This window comes from Perognathus longimembris, chromosome 17, assembly GCF_023159225.1.
Source record: "Perognathus longimembris pacificus isolate PPM17 chromosome 17, ASM2315922v1, whole genome shotgun sequence".
NCBI classification, from domain to species: Eukaryota; Metazoa; Chordata; class Mammalia; order Rodentia; family Heteromyidae; genus Perognathus; species Perognathus longimembris.
Window position 1 is genome coordinate 2,107,737 of NC_063177.1, and position 23,104 is coordinate 2,130,840.

Sequence of the window (23,104 nt, forward strand, 5' to 3'; positions counted from 1 at the left end):
ACATGTGATATCATAGAAATTGAATGGAGAAGCAATATGAGACTAACATAGATGTTTGTGTCAGAGAGTAAAGCAGTTGGAAGGAAAAAAGAAAAGTAAAAGGATACCTCTTGTATATGCTTTGGAAAATATATTATTTTTGGATAAAAGCATTCTCTTTAAACTAGCATCATGAATTTGCTATTGTTACTTTTTAAATGAATTAACTATTTTTAATGTGCATTTTATCACTTGCCTAGCATTCATGAGATCCTGGTTGGATCTCCAGCAACCCAGCCCCACCGAAAGAAAAAAAAGGTGAAAGCATTTCAGTCTCTAACGTAAGAAGTACCCATTGATATAACATTATTTTGCGATATTTATTTATTTATTTATTTATTTATTTATTTATTTATTTATTTGGCCAGTCCTGGGCCTTGGACTCAGGGCCTGAGCACCTTCCTTGGCTTCTTCCCGCTCAAGGCTAGCACTCTGCTACCTGAGCCAGAGCGCCCCTTCTGGCCGTTTTCCATATATATGGTGCTGGGGAATCCTTCATGTGTAGGAGGCAAGCACTCTTGCCACTAGGCCATATTCCCAGCCCCTATTTTGCAATTTTTAAAGAAGTAAAAAGGCTAGATATGTCAGAGAATGGCTGTTTTGAGCTAACAGCTCTTTATTTCTTAGAGTCAGATCTTGGCATGGCACAAACTATCAATAGCTTTCTGCTTCCAAGCCACTACATGAAGGGAGGGGTGTGGTAACTGATTTTTCTCTCACATTTCTGACTTGTAGGATTCTAAAAGATTCGAAGGCATTGACACCGACTTTAAAGAACTAGCTTATGCTGCTCAGAAAACTCCAAATGTGGTGGAAGCCACCAACAAACCAGGTCTCTATGAAAAGCTAGCAGGGATTCAAAGCAGGTGAGGATCTCCTTGCATTTCCTTCTTCCTTCTGTCTCTGAGACCTTGGCTTAATTTAACTCCCTGAGTGAAGTGAGTGTCATGTGGGAGCTTACTTTGCTTATACAGTTGAGTAATATGGATGTCAGTATGGAGGTGTTGATGCTGATGTGTATGTGTTAATATATGTTTGTAAATATCCCTGTGTTTCGTAAGCTAAACTCTGCATAGGTCCACCTATTGAATACATAGACATCCCTCAGTGTCCACCAAGAATTGGCTGCAGGATGCCTCACAGATATGCAAAAATCCATGGAGGTTCCAGTTCCTCATGTAGAATGGTACAGTATTTACATATGACCCACACATAGCCCTGCTTTGTTCTGTGGCTGCAGGTTATGCCTGTGTGAGAAGGCCCTGGCAGAGTACCTGGATACCAAGAGGCTTACCTTCCCTCGCTTCTACTTCCTCTCCTCCTCTGATCTGCTCGATATCCTTTCCAATGGCACAGCTCCTCAACAGGTAAGCTGTGGGGAGCACCTGCAGAAAGGTCCAGGAGAACTAGGGCGCCAAGAGAATCTCCCTTTCTAGTGGTGAGGAGACATGTGTTTGAGACAAACCTCAGATCTTCCTTAATTGCCATCATGATGGGTGTTGGGTATGCTCCCTAAACTGGCACTGGAGAAGCTCTGAGGAAGGCAGAGGTGGCATGCTGAAATGTTTATGGGGATACCTTTGATCTGATTCTGAAGAGGCATCTTGCAAGGAGTGGTCAACTGTAGAAATAGAGAATAAAGCGCTGTCATTTGCAGTCACACAGACGTAGCTTTTCCCACTAATTTTATATTTCTTTGGCCAGTCCTACCCAATCTACTTGGTTTTCATCTTCATACCACCATGTTGTTGGTACTTACCTGTCTGGTGCAAGGGTTGTAAACTGCAGTGCCTAAGCAACTTCCTTGAAAGGTTCTCCAACGCCTTGGCATGGTTTCCCTTCATAGGTTCAGCGTCATCTTTCCAAACTCTTTGACAACATAGCCAAGATGCAATTCCAGCTAGATGCCAGCAAGAACCCAACTAAGACAAGTCTTGGCATGTACAGTAAAGAAGAAGAATATGTGGCATTTAGTGAGCCCTGTGATTGCATTGGGCAGGTAAGAGAGAGAACAGTCCTTTCCCTTATTTTCTGTCTCTGCCTGTCTGTCTGTCTGTCTGTCTTCCCCTCTTCACACACACACACACACACACACACACACACACACACACACACACCTGCATTCAAATATGGCTGGCATCAACTTTATGGAATCTGGGATCTGCTGTCTGTGCCCTGAGACAGTCAATTTCCATTTACTTAAACCAACATCAGATTAGCTTTTCGTGCCTTCCTATTCTGACTCTGGGAAGAACACATGTCAACATTCATATTTCTTCCTTAACCCGAACCTAGTACTGAGAGGAATTAGATGCACATATACAATACTTCAGTCAACCAGAAAAGGATTTTAAAATGATCCATGGCACCAGGAGACATTAGCAAGGCAATCCCTGGAGCACCCCACAGGGGTTTCTGAAATTCTGATACCTTCCCTGGTAGAAAACACCTTTTGAAATCAATCACTTCCCAAAGATGTCCCCTTTCTGCACAAATGCACCCCAGAATCACTTCCTTAGAAAGCCAATTCCATGTTTTTCCACCTCTAAGTCTCCCATGTCCCTTCCACAGCACAAGAATCATGGGATTCCTTAAACCGTTGCCCCATCCTTCTTCACTACTCATGTAGAAGTTATCTAAATGACCCAACATAGCCTAGATACTGGTCACTATTCCCTAGTCCCCTAGTTCACTATAGACTTACATTTGACTAAAAAAAAAAAGTCCTGTATATGATTCTGTTGTATGCACATGTGTCTTGGCAGGTGATTATAGACCAGAAAAATAATTTGAAGTTCTCAGTTAGATGAAAATTATCAGAGGCCCTGGAGCTTAATTCAGAATATGTTCTTTTCATAGACCCAGGAAACATTTAGTAGGGAAATACGATCTTGGCCTGCAGCTACACATTTAGTGTGAACTAGTCTCTTAGAATCCACTTGATTGCATTTGGCTCAATGCACATCTGGGTTTCTTTGTGTGAAGTCTGGGTGGCCATCGTCTCCTTCTTTATCCTGTCACTGTGTCCTGTGTGTTCCAAGTGGGCATGGCAACCTCACTGTCACTCATCCCATTCTGATGACACCAAGGCAATGTCTCTCTCTACCTTTCAACAGTGATTTTGGAGCTGTCTATCATGCCCAGGCTCTATTTTCTTCAATCTCTTAGACTGGGTGGGAGAGAACATGTCTTCTTGATCATAGCTTCTTTGTTTTATGGTGTTTAACCTAGAGTTGTTCTTTCAGGTAGAGGTATGGTTGAACCATGTGCTTGCTCACATGAGGGCCACCGTGAGGCATGAGATGACAGAAGGTGTGACCACCTATGAGGAAAAGCCCAGGGAACACTGGCTATTTGATTACCCAGCTCAGGTATCTTCCAATCTGAAACTTTATGAGCCCCCATCCTCCACTAGCTTCCATCCTCAGCAGCCTTGGTCGACCTGCAGAGACTGTTAGACATTACACTCACCTTGTACTTTACAACAGGAGGGACTTGAACCCTAGTAGCTGTGAGGAGTCAGAAAAGGGAACAAGGAGATGGCCAGCCATGATGGAATTCAGCCATGATCCTAGATAGCTAAGAGTGATCTATTTTTACCATCATGGTCTATGGTTTTAAAAAAAAGTAAACAATTAAATTATTTGAACCATGTTATATGGTGTGTGCCCAGCTCTGTTCAGTGTACATCTAGAACATATCTCCAACAAAATGAAAGTCTAAATGAGAAATGTGTCCAAATTCTCCACCATCAACACTCAAAATCATGTATTTCCATATAAATTTCTTTAGCTAATATTTATTTGAATCCTTCTTTCTACATATTTTTATTTATTTATTTATTGCCAGTCCTGGGGCTTGAGCTCAGGGCCTGAGCACTGTCCCTGAACTTCTTTTGCTCAAGGCTACCATTCTACTACTTAAGCCACAGTGCCACTTCTGGCTTTTTCTGTGTATGTGGTGCTGAGGAATCGAACCCAGGGCTTCATGCATGCTAGGCAAGCACTCTACCACAAAGCCACATTCTCAGCCCATCTACATATTTTTAATCCCTCAAAACACATGACCACTGTGGTTTTCAGTGTTATTTACCTTGGCATTCCAAAGTATCCATTTTAAGGTTATGATGTTTAAAAAATTAAAAGAATAATAGAAATACTAGAATAGGACAGAATAGAAATGCCATGGACAAGCAGATATGGACCACACATGACCAGCAGTGGCTCACTGAATTAGAATACTCAGGCCACAGGGGATTGAGAGGAATAAGATGGAGGCTAGGTGTCATCGAGATGTTCAGTCAAAATTTATTACTCTCCTAACCATAGGGGAAAGATGCTGTCTCTGAGAAGTAAAAAAAACCCAAATGATCTGTATGGTCATTCTAGAGGCCACAGACATTGACCAAAATCAGTTCTTTGCCCATTTTAGGTCAAATGCTACATCTTCCATGAGCAACAAATACTGACCCCACTCATGTCATAAATATTTTACATCTGCGAGGATTTGTAGCAAATGGTTTCTTTAGTTGTCATGAGAGAAGGATAGAAGGGGCCTGAAACCCATGGAGTTACGCTCTGAGACCTTGTTGTGTTGTATAGAGTTGGACAGACATCTCTGATCACAGCTTCACTAAGCAACTCTTGGTACTGCAGGTGGCCTTGACTTGCACTCAGATCTGGTGGACAACAGAGGTAGGCATTGCATTTGCCAGGCTGGAAGAAGGCTATGAGAATGCCATGAAAGAGTATTACAAGAAACAAGTGGCCCAGCTTAAAGTCCTCATCACCATGCTGATTGGCCAGCTCTCCAAGGGGGACCGACAGAAGATTATGACTATTTGCACAATTGATGTGCATGCTCGGGATGTGGTGGCCAAGATGATTGCTCAAAAGGTAGGTCCTGTTATCTAGGAGTCTTCCCTCTTGTGAGCAGGTGCACCATGGGAGGAGCTCAGGCATGGGACCAATGGTTTGAACACCTACTGGGGGTGGCTGTTTCTACTTGTTAAAATCTGAGCAAAACAGTATATGGATGGTCCCCAGCTTACATGTGCTTAATTTATGATGTTTTGACTTTATAATGATAGAAAACCAAGATGTATTCAGTAGGAAATTTATTTTCATTATGGTTGTTCAATGAATAACATGAGACTTTCAACACATTGTTATAAAATAGGCTTTATGTTAAATGAATTTTTCCCAAATTGCTGGCAAATTTAAATATTCTTAAAAGTTTAAAATGGATGAAGTTAAGCTTTAATATGCAGTAGGCTAGATGTTCTTCTTTTTTTTTTTGCCAGTCCTGGGGTTTGAACTCAGGGCCTGAGCACTATCCCTGAGCTTCTTTTGCTGAAAGCTAGCACTCTACCACTTGAGCCACAGCACCACTAAGTTAGGTGTTCTTAATGTTCAACTTAAATTTTTTTCCACTGATGATAAATTTATTAAGATATAGCTCCATTGTAAACCAAGAAGTATCTGTAATCAGAACAACTTATGCTTTTAATGCTGTGGTCTAAGCATCCAACTCTCTTATATATCTTGTAGTTGTCGGAGCAGGAGAGGGGGGGCATATGGTACCTGTTGAATATGATGATTCACTCACCTATTCTGCCACTCTCTTTTAGGTGGACAATGCCCAGGCTTTCCTTTGGTTGTCCCAGCTACGCCATCGTTGGGATGATGAAGCCAAACACTGTTTTGCCAACATCTGTGATGCTCAGTTTCTATATTCCTATGAGTACCTGGGAAATACACCTCGCCTGGTTATCACACCTTTAACAGACAGGTGAGTGCTGATGTCAACCACTGGCAGCTCTACTGCTGTCAATGACCACCAAGGGTCAAAGCCATAATCCCTTGCTATATGTTTACAAAAGGAAGGCCTGAATCAATACTGTAGATGTAAAATAACACTAAAAGGATATAGACAAGAGATTTCCTTGGGGCAAATGTCAGAACAAATGAATAAGTCATGACTTTCTGAGGAATCATTAGACACACCTGGGTCCTAACACCAGCTCTAACACATGCCAATTGCTTAACCATGAAAAAGTTACAGCCTAATATTTGGTTCCTTCATCTATGAAATGGAGGTAGTAACTCACACCTTGCATGATTGTTTTATGAAGGTAAGATAGTAAGAGTCTTACAAAGACTTACAGAGAGTTTAATATACAATCAGTGCTCATGGTCGATCCTTTATCTTCTTATCATTCAGTTCATCAATCAACTGTCCCATTTATATAATACCACTATCTCTGAGGATACAAAGACTTTAGAAGCATAGTCCTAATAATTAAGGGGCTTACATGAATGAATGTAAAAACCTAGCATGAAAAAAATCATGGCATAATTTATTTTGGTCATTCTCAGATGAACAAAGCTATGTGGTAAAAGTATCTGGTTGTACCTGTGCTATCACTGTATCTCATGTGAGTACACTGGATACTGTATATACTGGTATTAGAACTAGGGAAGTGAAAGGGAATATCAAAATAGAGAGAGAAAGGATAAAAAGACAAATGACTCCAAAAGCAATACTTGCAAAACCATTTGGTGTAAACCAACTGAACATCTCATGGGGGGAAAGAGAAAGGGGGAGGGGGAGGGGAGAATGAGAGAGGTGGTAACAAACAGTACAAGAAATATTCCCAAGGCCTAATGTATGAAACTATAACCTCTCTATACATCACTTTGACAATAAATAAGTATATAAAAAAATGAAGTCAGCCCTCTGAGCATAGTGGGACTCACATCCAGTGGGGAGAAGACTGGAAAGGTGGGAGGAACCAAGGGCATTGGGTTAGGAGCCTGAAGGAAATGTTGCTCATTACCTTTTCTGTTAAAATAACCTATAGCCTTTGTTGACTGTAAAAATGAATGGCCCCAAAGTTAAACAGTTACTAATGTACATCCTTGGAAAATATAATGCTGTGGGTAAAGTCATGGAAATGGTATAACTCAAGATGTGTTCCTGAGAAAGGAATACTGACTCTTGACTTTGACAGAGCTAGTCAACTGTAAAGTGTAAAAGATATAATCTTCCAGTAAGTAGTGATCATCAGTCATGGAAAATTTCACATCAAGAGAGCAATGTAATGAGATTTGTGTTTTATCAAGATATATCTGGTGACAGAGCAAGAACAAGGGGGACACAGGGCAATGATGTCATAAGAAATGATACCTTTAAATCTCCATAAATGTCTGTAAATTCTGCTAGGAGTTTACCACTTTTCCTCATAATATCATTGAACACTACGTCTCTTTTTACCAGGGAGAGTAGTGTAACCAATGCCTGGATCACCAAATGAGAGACTGGAAGGTCAAAGTACTCTGTGCCATCTCTTCCTTTATTTTCTTTTTGGGTAACAGTGCTGGGGCTTGAACTCAGGACCTCAGACTCTCACTTGGGTTTTTTGCTCAAGGGTGGTGTTTTATCACTGGAGTCATATCTCCATTTCTGTTTTGTTTTTTTGTTTTTTTTTTGCTGGTTAATTGGAGATAAGATTCATGGACTTCTCTGCCCACTGGTTTCAAGCCAAGATCTTCAGATTTCAGCATCCAGAGTAGCTAGAATTACAGTTATGAGCTGCCAGCACTTTTCCTTAATTTTGTTTCCTGTTTTAATTAACATTGCCTGCCTGATACTTAGAAAGTCAAATATATTTTGAAATCACTGATGAACATTTCTAAGCTAGTTATATTGCATTACTATTTTGGGAACAAATAAATTATGGGAAACCAAGTCCTGACACTCTCTGTTGATAAAGAGTTCCTGGCTCATCTGCTTCCATGTCTACATATTTCTTCAGTTCATTTTCTTGCCCAGTTTGAAAATCCCCTTCCCACTCAAGTCATGTCCCTTTTTCCTCAGATTTCCTTTTATGGGTAAGACCTTGTTGAGGTCACATCTCTGTCCTCCATGGCTCGTGACTGTGCTTAGACCATAGGACCTGGTCATTCCTGTCAGCCACCCCCATGTCTCACCCCCTACCTTCTGCTTACTCCATCTCATTTCTGTTGCTTCATTACTGGACCCTCAATCCAGCTTAGAACCTTCTGCCAGGATGTCCTCCTCCAGACTCTCTGTTCCACTGCCGCCATCCTTTCCTTCTACCCTCAGTTCTAAGAGCTCTTTCCTGACCACTCTTTCTAAAAGACAACCTTTTCCACCTCACATGTACATACCAAGCCCACAGCCCTGATAGGATCTCCTGTCTTATCTTCTTCTGAACATTTCCTAACTTCTGAAATAACCTTAACTTTCTTAATGATTGTTGGCTGTTTTTCTGGATTCCTTTCTGTAATCCATGACCTTGGTCAGCCTTGTGTCTAAGATCTTCAACACCCAGTAGGATGCTAAGTTAATATTTTGTTGAAAGAGTAAATGATGGTAGCCAGGCACCAATAACTCAAGCCTGCAATCTTAGCTACTCAAGAGCCTAAGATCTAAGTATCAAGGTTTAAGGAAGCCATCACAAGCAGGGAAATGTATGAAATTTTTCTTTTTTAGTCTTTTTAGCTTAGTGCTACTAAGTCACAGTACCATTTCTGGCTTTTTAATGAGTAATTAGAGATAAGAGTTCACCAGCCCAGGCAGGAAAGTCCATGAGACTATTTACTCCATTTCACAACCAGAAAACCAGAAAAAGTCTATGAAACTATTATCTTTATTTAACCACCAGAGTACTAGCCTGAGCAAAAGAGCTCAGAGACAGCATCCATGCCCAGAGTTCAACCCCAAGAACTAGAATATATATATGTATATATAATATAAATATATTATACATATGTATATTTTTATGTGCATCATTTAACAGAAGAGGCTATAAATCCCTTACTTTAGAAATAATTCATTGCCAAACTTTATCCTTCTCCTCTTTAAGATATTCAGCATGAGTGTACTAGAAACCTCTAAATTGAGAAGCAGTAATTATCTTCTTCAACTCTCCAGCAGGTGTAAAGACCCAGGGAAATAAAAGAGTCTTGTACTTTTTGTCACTCAGAATGATAATGTTTGATATATATGGAATGATGGTTGAGTTTTGAAGATCACAACTATTAGAGTAGAATAGGCAGAATCATGAAGGAGAGTTGACTCAAGGGAAGAGTCTACCCAAGACTCTATGTCTTAACTCTTGCACATCTATGTATAGCTGGAATGGAAAAGGCTGTAGCACTCAGGAGAGGGGGATGGAGCCTTAAGGCTTTTAGCTGGACCCAATTAGTTTTGGAGTTCCTTCAGGGTATTTTGAAAGAACAGCTTTCCTACTTTGAGCTGTATTCAGACAAGACCCTCTTTAATATCTTCATCTTGATGGTAATTCTCAGCAAGACACTGTCATTACCAGGGAGGAAATCTGGTACAACATTTCTTTCTACAATGAGTTTTTTTTCTGCCTGCCTTGGAATGTGAGCTAATAATATGGAAATGTGTATCACTGTGAGCCAGAATAATGAAGCTACAAATAATTTGAGCAACCTGATCAATGTCTGTCTCCCAATTAGATTGTATGTTCTGTGATAACATTAACTTTGATTTGGTCTCTGCTCTACTCTTAGACCTCCCTAGCTAGCACTGTGTCTGTCACAAAATAGACAATCAGGAGATGCTACCAGAGTTAATGCAACATACTGAGACTCTGGATACATACCCAGTGTTCTCATTCCATTCAGAGTATTTCCTTCCATTTCCACTGACCTATCAAACATTATTCTGAGTGACAAAAAGTACAAGACTCTTTTATTTCCCTGGGTCTTTACACCTGCTGGAGAGTTGAAGAAGATAATTACTGTTTCTCGATTTAGAGGTCTCTAGTACACTCATGCTAAATATCTTATAGAGGAGAAAGGTAAAGTTTGACAATGAATTATTTCTAAAGTAAGGAATTCATAGCCTCTTCTGTGAAATGATGCACATAACAACTCAGAAGGAAGGTTTGCTGAAAATAATGGCTAATACTATATAGACCTTGACCTTGTTTTGTGCATTAGATGTCTTTCTGACAAAGTAGTGTGTAGTTGAATATTTATATGGTAAATTCCATTTTCTCATTGACTTTCATTATTATCTCAAGACATGTTGTGCTCAGAAAAAAAAAGAAAATTGGCCTCCACATAGAAAATCACATTTTAAAAAGCATTCAACCTTTACCACTGTGTTGCGTAAGTACATTTAATTCTCTCCTGCCAGAAGAATTAATCAAATGGACAATTGATCCGTACAACCTTTGCACAGTCACTAAAAGCATGCTGTGGTATTGTTCACCTGGCTGATTATGCCTACTTCTTTGGAATTTCCCAGTGCCTGGATGGGATTGGAATGTATAAGTAGGTACAATGGCTCAACCAGCATCCTAGGCCATTGGTACAACACTAAGTTAAAGAACTAAGTAGAAATGTCTTTTTAGGCTTAACAAAAGCAGTTCTCATGAGTTGATTCTTAGCTGTTCAATGACCTGCTTTCTTCTTTTCCCCATCTCTCACCTTCACACATAAATTTTCACTTTTCTGCCCTCTTCTTTGTTAATAGCTGTTTTAATTAACTGCATATCAATTCTGAGTTACATCTTAATTTCTCAGGATCAACTACAAGTAGACAAGATATAATTGATGTGAGTTTTTGAGGGTTTCTTACTGGGCAAGGACACAACTAGAAAAAGTTATAAACTTGCTTAGCTTTTTCTTTGATGATTTTATTGGAGAAAATTTGGAAAATATAATAATTGGCAAAAAAAAGTTACCCAGAGGCAATTCTTGTTCATATTTAACCTGTTTCCTTTTACATGTAGATCTCCAGTTTTTAAATTGAGATCATATGCTGTAGGTAAAACATAGATTGCTTATTTTACTTAACATTATATGATGTGTATTTCCTAATTATTAGTCTAAAAGTTTAAATGGCTGAATTACAGTTTAATTACAAGTATCTCATAATTTATGTAGCATAATCATATTATATGGTATTTGAGTTATAAATAAATTTTTATTATTAAAAATAGGGGGGAATGAGGGAGGAGGTAACAAACAGTACAAGAAATGTATCCAATGCCTAACGTATGAAACTGTAACCTCTCTGTACATCAGTTGGACAATAAAATTTTTTTTTAAATTAAAAATAAAAAAATAAAAAAAGCATCATGAACTCATCTGTGAAATTTTTACTGAATTTTATTTTATGTCCTCAGAATGGATTCTAAGCTGATAATCAGATGATTATAAACATTGTCTCTATGAAAAATAATGTTTCCACTCACATTAGTAGTTACAAGTCTTCACTGTACAATGTCTTCTTTATGCTTACAAAGTCCATGCTCATTTCACAATAAATTTAATGTTCACTTATACTTTATCCAAATTAAAATTTATATTTTATTTTGCTTTTATTGCTGTAGTCTTTGTAACACTTTGAAAATTTTGGTGCCACTGTGTAAAGTGAATCTTTATAGTTTTGGGATGATATTTTCAATTACAAGTGATAGGAGCTCAACTCAAACCAACTTAAACAGAAAAGAGGAGTTCCTTCACATTAGGTTTAAACAGGGAGCTATCGGAACTTGAACTCTTAACGGGCATTCCACATTCCTTCTGTCCATTCACCAGTTGCTGGACACCTACATTATTTCTGTTCAGTGTAATTATAAACAATACTGCCATGAACATTTTTGTGCAAGTTTTTGTGTGATTATGTTTTTGTTTCTCTAGGACAGGAAATTGTTTGATATTGTATACTGGGGGTTGAACTTTTTTGTGAATTGACCAAACTGTTTTCCACCACTATTTTACATTGACCCCAGCAATGTGGGATCCACAAGTGTCCTCATCCTGGACATTTGTTATCTGATGTAATTATAGTGGCTGTTCTGAGAGATTTAACATGGCATTTCATCGAGACCTTATTTTGAGTTTCCTAGTCATTAATGATGTTAATTATATTGAGCAACTTTTCATGTGCTTACTAGCTGTTCATACATTCTTTTGTTCATGGTTTCATGGTTTATGTTCACTATAGTATGGAGTTGTTGAGAATTCTTTGCACACTCTAGATATATTATACACATACCTTGCAAATATTGTACCCTAGTCTGTTGTTTTCTATTTCCTTTTCTTTTTTTTTTCAATTTTTTAATATCAAACTGATGTACAGAGAGGTTACAGTTTCATACGTTAGGCAATGGATACATTAATTGTACTGTTTGTTACCTTGTCCCTTACACCCCCCTCCCTCCTCCCCCTTTCCCTCCCCCACCCCCGGAGGTGTTCAGTTCACTTCCACCAAACAGTTTTGCAAGTATTGCTTTTGTAGTTGTTTGTCTTTTTTTACCGTGCCTCTCAAATTTGATATTCCCTTTCAATTTACTACTTCCAATACCAGTATACACAGTTTCCAATATACTCAGATAACATTACAAAAATAGTGTAGGTACAACCACAGAAAGGTGATACAAGAACATCATCAATAATAGAAGCTACAGATACACATAGGACATTGAAAGGAGTTACAACTGTGATATAACAATTGTTTCCATAACATGGAGTTCATTTCACTTAGTATCATTTTATGTGTTCATAAAGGTATAGCTATTGGGCCTTGTGATGCTCTGCTATGACTTGCCTAAACCTGTACTAATTATTCCCAATAAGGGAGACCATAGAGTCCATGTTTCTTTGGGTCTGGCTCACGTCACTTAGTATAATTTTTTCCAAGTACTTCCATTTCCTTACAAATAGGACAATGTCATTCTTTCTGATAGAGGCATAAAATTCCATTGTGTATATGTACCACATTTTCCTGATCCATTCGTCTACTGAGGGGCATCTGGGTTGGTTCCAGATTCTGCCTATGACAAATTGTGCTGCGATGAACACTGTTGTGCTGGTGGCTTTAGTGTGTTCTTGTTTGTGGTCTTTTGGATAGATACCCAAAAGTGGGGCTTCTGGGTCATAGGGGAGTTCTATATTTAGCCTTCTGAGGAATCTCCATACTGCTTGCCAGAGTGGCTGAACCAGTTTACATTCCCACCAACAATGAAGTAGGGTTCCCTTTTGGCCACATCCCCTCCAACAGTTGTTATTGTTAGTTTTCTTGATATAGGACATTCTTACTGGGGTGAGATGGAATCTCAATGTTGTTTTGATTTGCATTTCTTTTATGGCCAGTGATGTAGAGCACTTTTTCATAAGTCTCTTGGCCATTCTTATTTCCTCATCAGAGAAGTCTCTTTGTAAGTCGTTAGCCCACTTCATGAGGGGGCTATTGGTTCTTTGTGGTTTTGTTTTGGAGGAAGGTAATTTTTTTAGTTCTGCATATATTTTAGAGATGAGGCCTTTGTCCGTTGAATGGCCGGTAAAGATCTTCTCCCAGTCTGTGGGCTTTCTGTTTATCTTGCGAGCTATGTCCTTTGCTGTGCAGAAGCTCTGCAGTTTGATGCAGTCCCATTTGTCCAACCTTTCTTTGATTTGTACCCTTTCTGGGTCTTTGTTAAGCAAGTTCCGTCCTGCGCCAAGGAGCCAAAGTGTTTCGCCTACTCCTTCAGTGTTTTCAGGGTGTCTGTTTTGATTTCGAGGTCTTTAATCCATTTGGAATTGATTTTGGTGCAGGGTGATATATAAGGATCTAGTTTTAGTTTGTTGCGAGTGTTGAGCCAGTTTTTCCAGCACCATTTGTTAAAGAGGCTCTCTTTCTTCCATACTATTGTTTTAGCTCCTTTATCAAAGATTAAGTAGGCGTAGTTCTGTGGGTTCATTTCTGGGTCTTCAATTCTGTTCCATTGGTCTTCAGGCCTGTTCCGGTGCCAATACCAAGCTGTTTTTATTACTATAGCTTTATAATACAGCTTGAAGTTGGGTATTGTAATTCCTCCAGCACTGTTCTTTCTGCTTAGGAGTGTTTTTGCTATTCTAGGTCTTTATTGTTCCATATGAATTTCTGGATTGCTTCCTCTATTTCATTAAAGAATGGTGTTGGGATATTAATGGGTATTGCATTGACTTTGTAGATAGCATTTGGCAATATTGCCATTTTGATTATATTAATCCTCCCAATCCAGGATCATGGGAGGTTTTTCCATTTCCTTAGTTCTGACTTAATTTCGTTTTTCAAGCTTTTAAAGTTCTCATCAAAGAGGTCTTTCACTTCTTTGGTTAAGGTTATTCCTAGGTATTTTATGTTTTGGGGGGCTATTGCAAAAGGAGTTGCTTTCCTGATTTCAGCCTCGGTCTTCAGGTCATTAGCATAGAGAAAGACAATTAATTTTTGAGGGTTTATTTTATATCCTGCAATTTTGCCAAAGTTTTGGATCAGCTCTAGTAGCTTGGGGGTAGAGTCTATGGGATTCTTTAGGTATAGGATCATGTCATCTGCGAAGAGAGAAAGTTTAACTTCATTTTTTTCCTATTTGGATCCCCTTTATATTTTCTTCTTGCCTAATTGCTCTGGCTAGGAATTCTAGTACTATGTTGAAGAGCAGGGGAGAGAGTGGACATCCCTGCCTTGTTCCTGATTTTAAAAGGAATGGCGTTAGTTTTTCACCATTTAGAGTTATGCTTGCTGTTGGTTTGTCATAAACTGCCTTGATTATATTCAGGAATGTTCCCTGGATTCCCAGTTTTTCCAGGGCCTTTAGCATAAATGGGTGCTGGATTTTATCGAAAGCTTTTTCCGCATCCAGAGATAAAACCATGTGGTTCTTTACCTTGCTCTGGTTGATGTGGTGGATTACAGTAATTGACTTGTGTACATAAAACCAACTTTGCATCCCTGGGATGAATCCAGTTTGATCGTGGTGTATGATTTTTTGATGACCTGTTGAAGTCGATTGGCCAGAATTTTGTTGAGAATTTTTGCGTCTATGTTCATCAGGGAGATCGGTCTGTAGTCCCTTTGCGTGATGAGTCTCTGCCTGGTTTGGGGATGAGGGTTATACTGACTTCATAGAATGAGTCTGGTAGTGAACGTTCTCTTTTAATTTCATTGAAGAGTTTGAGAAATGTTAGTGTGAGTTCTGTTTTGAAGGCCTTGTAGAATTCTGCAGTGAATCCATCTGGACCTGGGCTTTTCTTGGATGGGAGATCATTTATTGCCATTTCTATGTCAGTACTGGATATGGGTCTGTTTAGAAGGTTTAAATCTTCATGGTAGAGTATGGGGATATCAATTTTTTCTAGGAAATCATCCATTTCTTCCAAGTTCTCAAATTTGTTGGCTTAAAGGTTTTCAAAATAGTCCCTTATTATTTTCTGAATTCGGTTATTTCTGTGGTGATGTTACCTGTTTCATCTCTTATCTTGTTTATTTGAGTGTACTGCCTTCGTTTTTTGGTCAGGTTTGCCAGGGGTCTGTCTATCTTGTTGATTTTTTCAAAGAACCAACTCTTTGTTTTGTTGATTCTTTCAATGGTTTTTTTCATCTCTAATTGATTTAATTCTGATTTGATTTTAATTATTTGCTTCTGTCTATTGACTTGGGGTTTGGCTTGTTGTTCTCTCTCCAGAAAATTAACGTGCTTCCTTAAATTATTGAGTTGCTGTTTCTCCAGTTTGTTGGTGTATACACTCAGACTTATAAATTTTCCTCTGAGTACTGCCTTTGCTGTATCCCAAAGGAGCTGGTACTTTGTGTCCTCAAGTTGGTTGAAGTCCATAAACATTTGAATTTCCATTTTAATTTCTTCAATGACCCACTGATAGTTCAGCAGTGTGTTGTTTAGTCTCCATGAATGGTAGGATTTTCTGTGGTGGCTGTTTGAGTTGAGCTCTAATTGTATTCCATTGTGGTCTGAGAGAATGCAGGGAATGGTTTTGATACTTCTGAATTTGTACAGATTTTCTTTGTGCCCTAAGATGTGATCTGTTTTGGAGAATGTTCCATGGGCTGTGGAGAAGAATGTGTATTCTGTTGTTGCTGGGTGGAATGTTCTGTAGATGTCGGTTAAGTCTAGTTGGTCTATGCAATTATTAAGATCTGTGGTTTCTTTGTTCAGTTTTTGGCGTGTTGATATGGCCAGAGGTGATAGTGGAGTGTTAAAGTCCCCAGCTATCAATTTGTTTGGGTCTATGAGTGTTTTTAGAGTCAGTAGAGTTTGTTTGATGAAGTTGGGTGCTCCTGCATTTGGTGTGTAGATATTTAGAATGGATATATGTTCCTGTAGGAGAGATCCCTTTACTAGTATGTAGTAGCCTTCTTTGTTTCTTCTTACCTTTTTTAATTTGAAGTCAATTTTGTCTGATACTAGGATTTGCAACTCCAGCCTGCTTATGGGGGACATTTGCTTGATAGATTTGATTCCAGCCTTTCAATTTTAGAAGATGTTTACTTTTGCTGGATAGATGTGTCTCTTGGAGGCAGCAGAAAGATGGATCTTGATTTTTGATCCAACTTATGAGCCTATGTCGTTTGATTGGAGAATTAAGTCCATTAATGTTGAGAGTTAGGATTGAGAGATGATCATTTGTTCCTTTCATTATCACTATCTTGTTTAAAGCTGTGTCTTCCCATTTCTTGATCTGATGTTTACTAATTAGGGTTCATTTCTCTGTCTGTATTGGGATCTTGATTATTATCCCTGTATAGTACATCTTTGAAAACTTTCTGTAAAGCTGGTTTGGTGGAGATATATTGTTTCAGTTTTTCCTTACTGTGGAAGACTTTTATTTGACCTTCAGCTATGAAGGAGAATTTGGCTGGGTACAGAATTCTTGGTTGATAGTTATTTTTATATAGAATTTGGTATACTTCATTCCAGGCTCTCCTTGCTTTCATGGTCTCTGCTGAGAAGTCTGGGGTAATTATGATTGCTTTTCCTTTATATGTGATTGTTTTCTTCTCCCTAACAGCTTTAAGGATTCTTTCCTTGTACTCTACCAATCCTGTTTTGATCACAATGTGTCGGTGGGATGTCCTATTCTGGTCTGGTCGGTTTGGGGTTCTAAATGCTTCTTGTATCTGTATAGGCCTTTTCTTCTAGATACTTCGCAAGTTCTCAGCTAATATTCTGTTAAATAGGTTGCCTATCCCATTAACCTCTTTCTCCAAGTTTTCCTCAATACCTATTATCCTTATATTGGGCTTCCTGATGGTGTCTTGAATCTCCTGTAGCGATCTGTTTTGTTGATTGGACTGGATTTGTATTGATTTTTTTATCTTTCTCCATAGAATCTAAGGAATCTTCAGCTCCTGAGATTCGATCCTCTGCTTCAGGTAGTCAGGACTGTAGGCTAGCTACTTGATTTTGAATCTCTTTTCCTTCTGACTGGTCTTTCCTGATGATTTCCATGTCATTTCTTAGGTCTTGTATGGACTTCTTTACTTCATTAACTTCATTACTTTGGTTTTGATTGTTGTTTCTCAAATCTTTAAGCAGGTTAGCTAGCTTTTCATTTGACTCTTGAAGTTCATTTATCTTTCTATTTGTGGATGCCATGAAATTCTCCATCAATTTTTGCTTTGCCTCCTCATGCTCTAGAATAATTGACTGAAGAGATTCAAATTTTTCATTTATCATGTTTATCAGTAGACTTTGTAGAGCATTTTGGGGGTTCTCTTCTATGTCTTTGATTGACTGCTCTGCTTCCTGCTTGTTTTGAGTGGGGGATAAGACTTCATTGTTTGCCATCTTTCTTGTGTTCCTTCTGCCCATTTGGATTGGTAATGCCAGTCTACCAGCACCTGTGAGCACCATTTAAGACCCAAAGCAGCCCTTACCAAGCACTGTTGTGTAAATCTTACAAGTTCACAATTATATACAAATACCTTTTATACCTGTCTATAAAATTAGATTTGGTATTCCTAAAGAATACAATTCAATATAACAACTGATCCTGGGCCCTTTATTCAGTAGTTACTTATTTACTGTTACAACCCTATACGCAATTCTTGTTTTATATTAAGTTCTTTTAGGACTGGCTTTCTCTGTGAACCCCTTTGATTCACTCGGATTAAGCTGGAATACCCTGTATCCAATAACCAGGAGTCAATGGAACCTGGAGGTCTAGGCAGTAAGTCAGGAGGGTAAGTTGGAGGTAGTAAAGAGAACAGAGTAAAATGTATTGGGGGGGTGGTGATTTTGGTTTAGTTTCAGTGACGTGGAAATGTGGAGAAGAGTAGAATCAGTAGAAAGAACAAGGTTAAAATGATAGACAATGGAGAGTTAGCAGAAAAGAGTGGAGGTGTTATTCATAGGAAAGTAATTTTTAAAGAAAGAGAACACAAAGAGAGAAATAAAGTAAAAATACTGGAAGACAGATGCACAAAACAGAGAAAAATTATTTTAAAATGAAAAAAAAAATAAAAAGAAAAAAAACAGAAAAGGAACAATCCAAACAAACAAAAAAACCAATGACGTTTCAGAAGTGAAAAATTAAAAAGAAATTTTTTTAAATTTTTTATTATAAAACTGATGTACAGAGAGGTTACAGTTTCATACGTTAGGCCTTGGATACATTTCTTGTACTGTTTGTTTCTTGTCCCTCATACTCCCCTCCCCCTCCCCCTTCCCCCCCCAAGGTGTTCAGTTCGCTTACACCATACAGTTTTGCAAGTAAAAAGAAAAATTTTTTTTTAAGTTTTAAAAATTTTTGAAAAGAAAAAAAAAAATGGAGTCCTCCTTGTTTGGGTAGTCTTTCCCCAGTCTCTGGTTTCCTTGCAATGGTCTTGCAGTCTATTTTCCTGATTGGCTGGTTTGACTTGATTTCATTTTGCAAGGGGTGGATCTGTTCTTATCCTTCTCCCCTGTTGGTGCAATCCTGGGTCTCTGTGGTTCGCACAGCTTGCAGTCAGGCCTTGGGTGTCCTCTGTAGATGGGGATGTGAGCAGTCTCAAGAACTCTGGCTCCTCTGTCTGCTGTGGGGCCGCTGCCTTTGATGCCTGGCTTTGAATAGGTTGTGGACTCAGCAGGGCGGGGTGCCTCTGGCCTGTTTTACCCGTCTGAGAGTTGCTTGCCTGGGGGAGGCGGCCTCCTTGGAGGAAGTGGCTATGGAATGCAGCTCCGTTTTGGGCTGGGAATTGGGCTTCCTCTGTGACGGGACCGTTTAGCTGTCCCAGGAACTGTTTGTTCCCTCATCTGGTGTTTCTGTGCCGCCGGTAGCTGCTGGCCACTTTCGCTTTAAATTTAGAAATTCCGGCGGGCAGGACGGGGCACCTCTGGCTAAGCCGAGGCCCAGGACTCGCCTCCCGCCAGGGCTGGGCGCGTTCTCCTGGGCGGAGCTGGCTTTCACTGGTCGGTCCCTCTTGCCCTTTTCAAAGATGGCTCCTTTGACCTCGCTTTCCCCAAGCCCGCTTTAGTTCCAATTTGGTCTGACCCTATGCCAGTGGCAAAGATGGCACTTTGCTCTGGCGGTGGGGGAAGGGCTGCCTTCCAGAAGCTGCTCTGTGGGCGCAAGTGGAAATGTCTTTCGTGGGGTACTCACGCTTTCTCTGCGATTTCAGGTCGTCCGTGCTCAGCCGCCATCTGGAGGATTTCTCACGGGTCTATGCTGTGTGCTTTAGCCACGCGGAGTGCAGGTTGCTGTGCCAGGTGCTGTGCCAGGTGCTGTGCCGGCACTGGCGCGGCGGCAGGACGGCCCCCGGAGCTCAAATCTGTGTTTTCAGACAAGCAAAGTCGATTTTTCCTTCCTGGCCAGAATCCCTGTACTGTTAGAACTTACTCTGGCTGTCTTTCTAGGAGTAAAAGTTTCTATGGGGTGAGGAAACTGCGATGTCGGAGGGAGCTCAGCTAGGGCTCTGCTGCTCCTCTGCCGTCTTCCGGGAAGTCCTCTCTATTTCCTTTTCTTAATGGCATGTTTACTTTCCTTTCTTCCTTCCTTTTTCTTTCTTTCTTCTTTTCTTTCTTTCTTCCTTTCTTTCATGTGTTGGGATTTGAATTAAAGGACTTGTGCTCTACTATTTGAGCCATGCCTCCAATCATTTAATGGCATCCAAAAGATGCCAAAGTCTTGAATTTTGATAAAATCCTATTTATCAGTTTCTTTTATGGGCCATGTTGTACCTAAAGAAATCTTGGTATAATGGGACACAGTGGCATCTCATAGTTCACTTAACTTGCATTTTCTGAGTGATCAAAGATCTTGAGCATTTCTTTTCATGGGCTTATTATCCAAAAGCACATTTTGAAATGAGACTAAATGGAAATACAGATCCTTTTAAAAGGTACCATAGATAGTCTGAAAGGTGAGTTAATTTTCTTGCCATTAATAAAGATAGTCATAGGAAGGTTAGACTGAATGATCAGTTCACTCATAGGTTTATTCATTCATCTGTTACATAAATAGCTTTTGAAGGCCATTACCTAGGATTATTCTAAGATCTGGAAATGAAATGGTAGATCACACATAGACCAATTTTATGTGTCTAATGAAGGTATAGACACAGAGCATGCAAATATTGTGTATGGTGGGGGATTAAAGTGGAATAGAATGGAAAAGGAGCTCAGATGAGAGGGCATCTGTCACTCAGTGCAGATATTGGGGAAATCCAGGAACACTTAGTGGGTGAAGTAATGTCATATATGAGTCCCTAGGGGTTAGCAACCACTAACTAGCCAATCGTTGGAAAGGAACATAGCATCATTCATGTAGTTTCAAAGAGATGGGTGTTAGGTGAGGAGAACCAAGGAGTAAGGCACAGCCCTACAGTTTCTGGAAAGACAATAGAGTTTGACTTTAATGTGCTGGGGGGATAAATGAATATAGAGGAACAGGCAAGGTCAAGATGGGCCCAGTGGAACACTGATAATGTCCTTTAAGGTGGAGGTGTCCTGACCAAGTTGTTCTCTGGAAAGTTCTAACTAAGTGGGGAAGACACTAATGAGAAGAAGCTTTGTCAGGCCTCGCCTGGCCTGAACCTTTATTTCCCAAGGATTCAATGGGGCCACCTGTTGTGCTGAGAATTACATTGGCCCTCCTGTGTTTGGCAGGTGCTACATCACCCTTACCCAGTCTCTGCACCTGACCATGAGTGGAGCACCAGCAGGGCCTGCAGGCACAGGCAAGACGGAGACCACAAAGGACCTGGGCCGAGCGCTGGGCATCATGGTCTATGTGTTTAACTGCTCAGAGCAGATGGACTACAAGGTACAGCTTCACTCATCTTTGTAAGAGACCTAGGTAGTAGTCCAAACCAGGGGTGAATCTATCCACGCTGCTGGCCTACCTAACAGTGAGATTACTACTTGCTCCTTCACAATAGAGCTGAAGATTTTTGACCCTTGGAGATCATTGGCCTCTTCTGTGTGACAAGAACACTAAGACAGCCCCATTGCTTCTGACCTATTAATGAGATTTGTGATCACAAATGGGTTCCTTTATGTCTCAGGTCTTCCTTTCATCATTCATGCACTCCAAACCCTAAATTCTCTATTGGCTCTCAAAGCACAGAATGAGCTCATGAGTCACTATGATGTATGGACACTTGTCTTGGCCTACTGGCCATATAAGCTCTAATGCAAAGTAAGCATTCCCTAAATGGGTTGTGCGAGGGCAGGCATGACTTCTGCAAACAAGCCAGAGTAACCTCTGCTCACCACACAACAGACCCACAGTAGACAAGTACACTGTATCCAGGTGCTCATCCTAAACAGAATGTGAGAAAGGCCATCTTTGATAATACCTCAACATTCCAAGGCATAGCTAACAAAATCAAAAAACAAACTTGTCTTCCAGGTTGTGTTACTGGAGAAAGGGCACAGAAACCAAGGCCCATGAAGCCATTTCTTAGCTAGAAATGTTCTATTCACAACTGAATACATAGTCATTTTTCTAAAATGTGTAATAACACATTAACTTGCTATCTGGTCACTTGTATTATATTGTATCTTATGTTTCTATAAACTGTCTTACATCTCTCTTATAAACAGGATAACATGTAAATTCCTTTAAAGTAGAGAAAGACACGATTGCATGAAATGGATATAAGTCATGTGATATGTTAACTATAAAATAAATTTATTGTAGAAATGATTTTAAAGATCGCAAGGTAACTCTTGCAGTTAACGAGCTGTAGGATTCTTTATTGAGACTTATCTTTCTACAACTTGAGTATTTTCTCCGGTGGAAATTATAGCAGAATCATGTTATACCCATTTTCTCATAGCAAGCAAATAAAAGGAGGATCCAGAGCCAAAATAACAATATTCCCTATGGTCTACATCCCCTATATTTGAGCACAGCTGCTTTTATTGATGAACACATTAAGATAATGTTTCTTTTTAAGGATGGAAGGAGATTGTTTTTTATTTCCTCTTTAAAGAAATAAACTCCACCTTAAGGATTATTTTAAGCTTCTAGATTCTTCTATGGTTGAGTATTAGCAGCATTGCTGCAGTAAGTATAGATTCCCACAGGGAACATTTTGAAAGGCACACTCATTTAGATGTGTAGATGTGGTATATTGATTGAAGAAAATTACCAGATTTCTTCAAAGTCAAATCTAGCAGAATAGGAAGAGATGAGCTGGACTTACAGCCAGTGGTCACTAAAGCCATTTTACCTAATTCCCTGATTCTATTTTAGTACAGAGAGAAAGGCAGAGTCTTCCCTTGGCTCACTGCATCTGTGACGCTTTGGTCATTGAGTCAGGACCAGATACAGAGCAGAGCATCAACATAAATGAATTCTTAATGACTTACACCAGAGCATAAGTGTTCCCTTCCTGCTATGCCACCCACCACTGGTAACCAGACAGCCTATCTACGCTATTTGCAAGCCACCTTTCCACTTGTTGTACAGCTGTTCAGAATTTTTTTGTTCATTATAAGCCCCACTGGAAATCAAGTGACCTTTTTTTATGCTATAGCTATTGATCAGCATATCCTAGGCATTGTGGGAGACCACGCAAAATAGATGATGTTTCATCCCAATTAAGCAGCACCTAGGGTTACCCCAAAAGCACTGAGAGGAGAGTAAGCACCAGGGAGCACCCCATACCATCCCAAGATGTAACCTGTTAGAATTCCAAAGAAAGAAATACTGACAACTGCTGGGGATATGGCCTAGTGGCAAGAATGCTCTCCTCGTATACATGAAGCCCTGGGTTCGATTCCCCAGCACCACATATACAGGAAATGGCC

At 39.7% G+C, this 23,104-nt stretch overlaps 1 protein-coding gene across 1 annotated transcript in view; it reads left to right on the top strand.

The window, feature by feature from the left end:
- The window catches only part of Dnah9 (dynein axonemal heavy chain 9), a 349,492-nt gene that overhangs the window by 94,182 nt on the left and 232,206 nt on the right, over nucleotides 1-23,104 (top strand). The window contains 7 exon segments of the mRNA XM_048365947.1: nucleotides 775-905; nucleotides 1,280-1,406; nucleotides 1,886-2,038; nucleotides 3,285-3,410; nucleotides 4,695-4,934; nucleotides 5,669-5,829; nucleotides 20,954-21,110. Of these exon segments, the coding sequence (XP_048221904.1) occupies nucleotides 775-905; nucleotides 1,280-1,406; nucleotides 1,886-2,038; nucleotides 3,285-3,410; nucleotides 4,695-4,934; nucleotides 5,669-5,829; nucleotides 20,954-21,110 (1,095 nt within the window).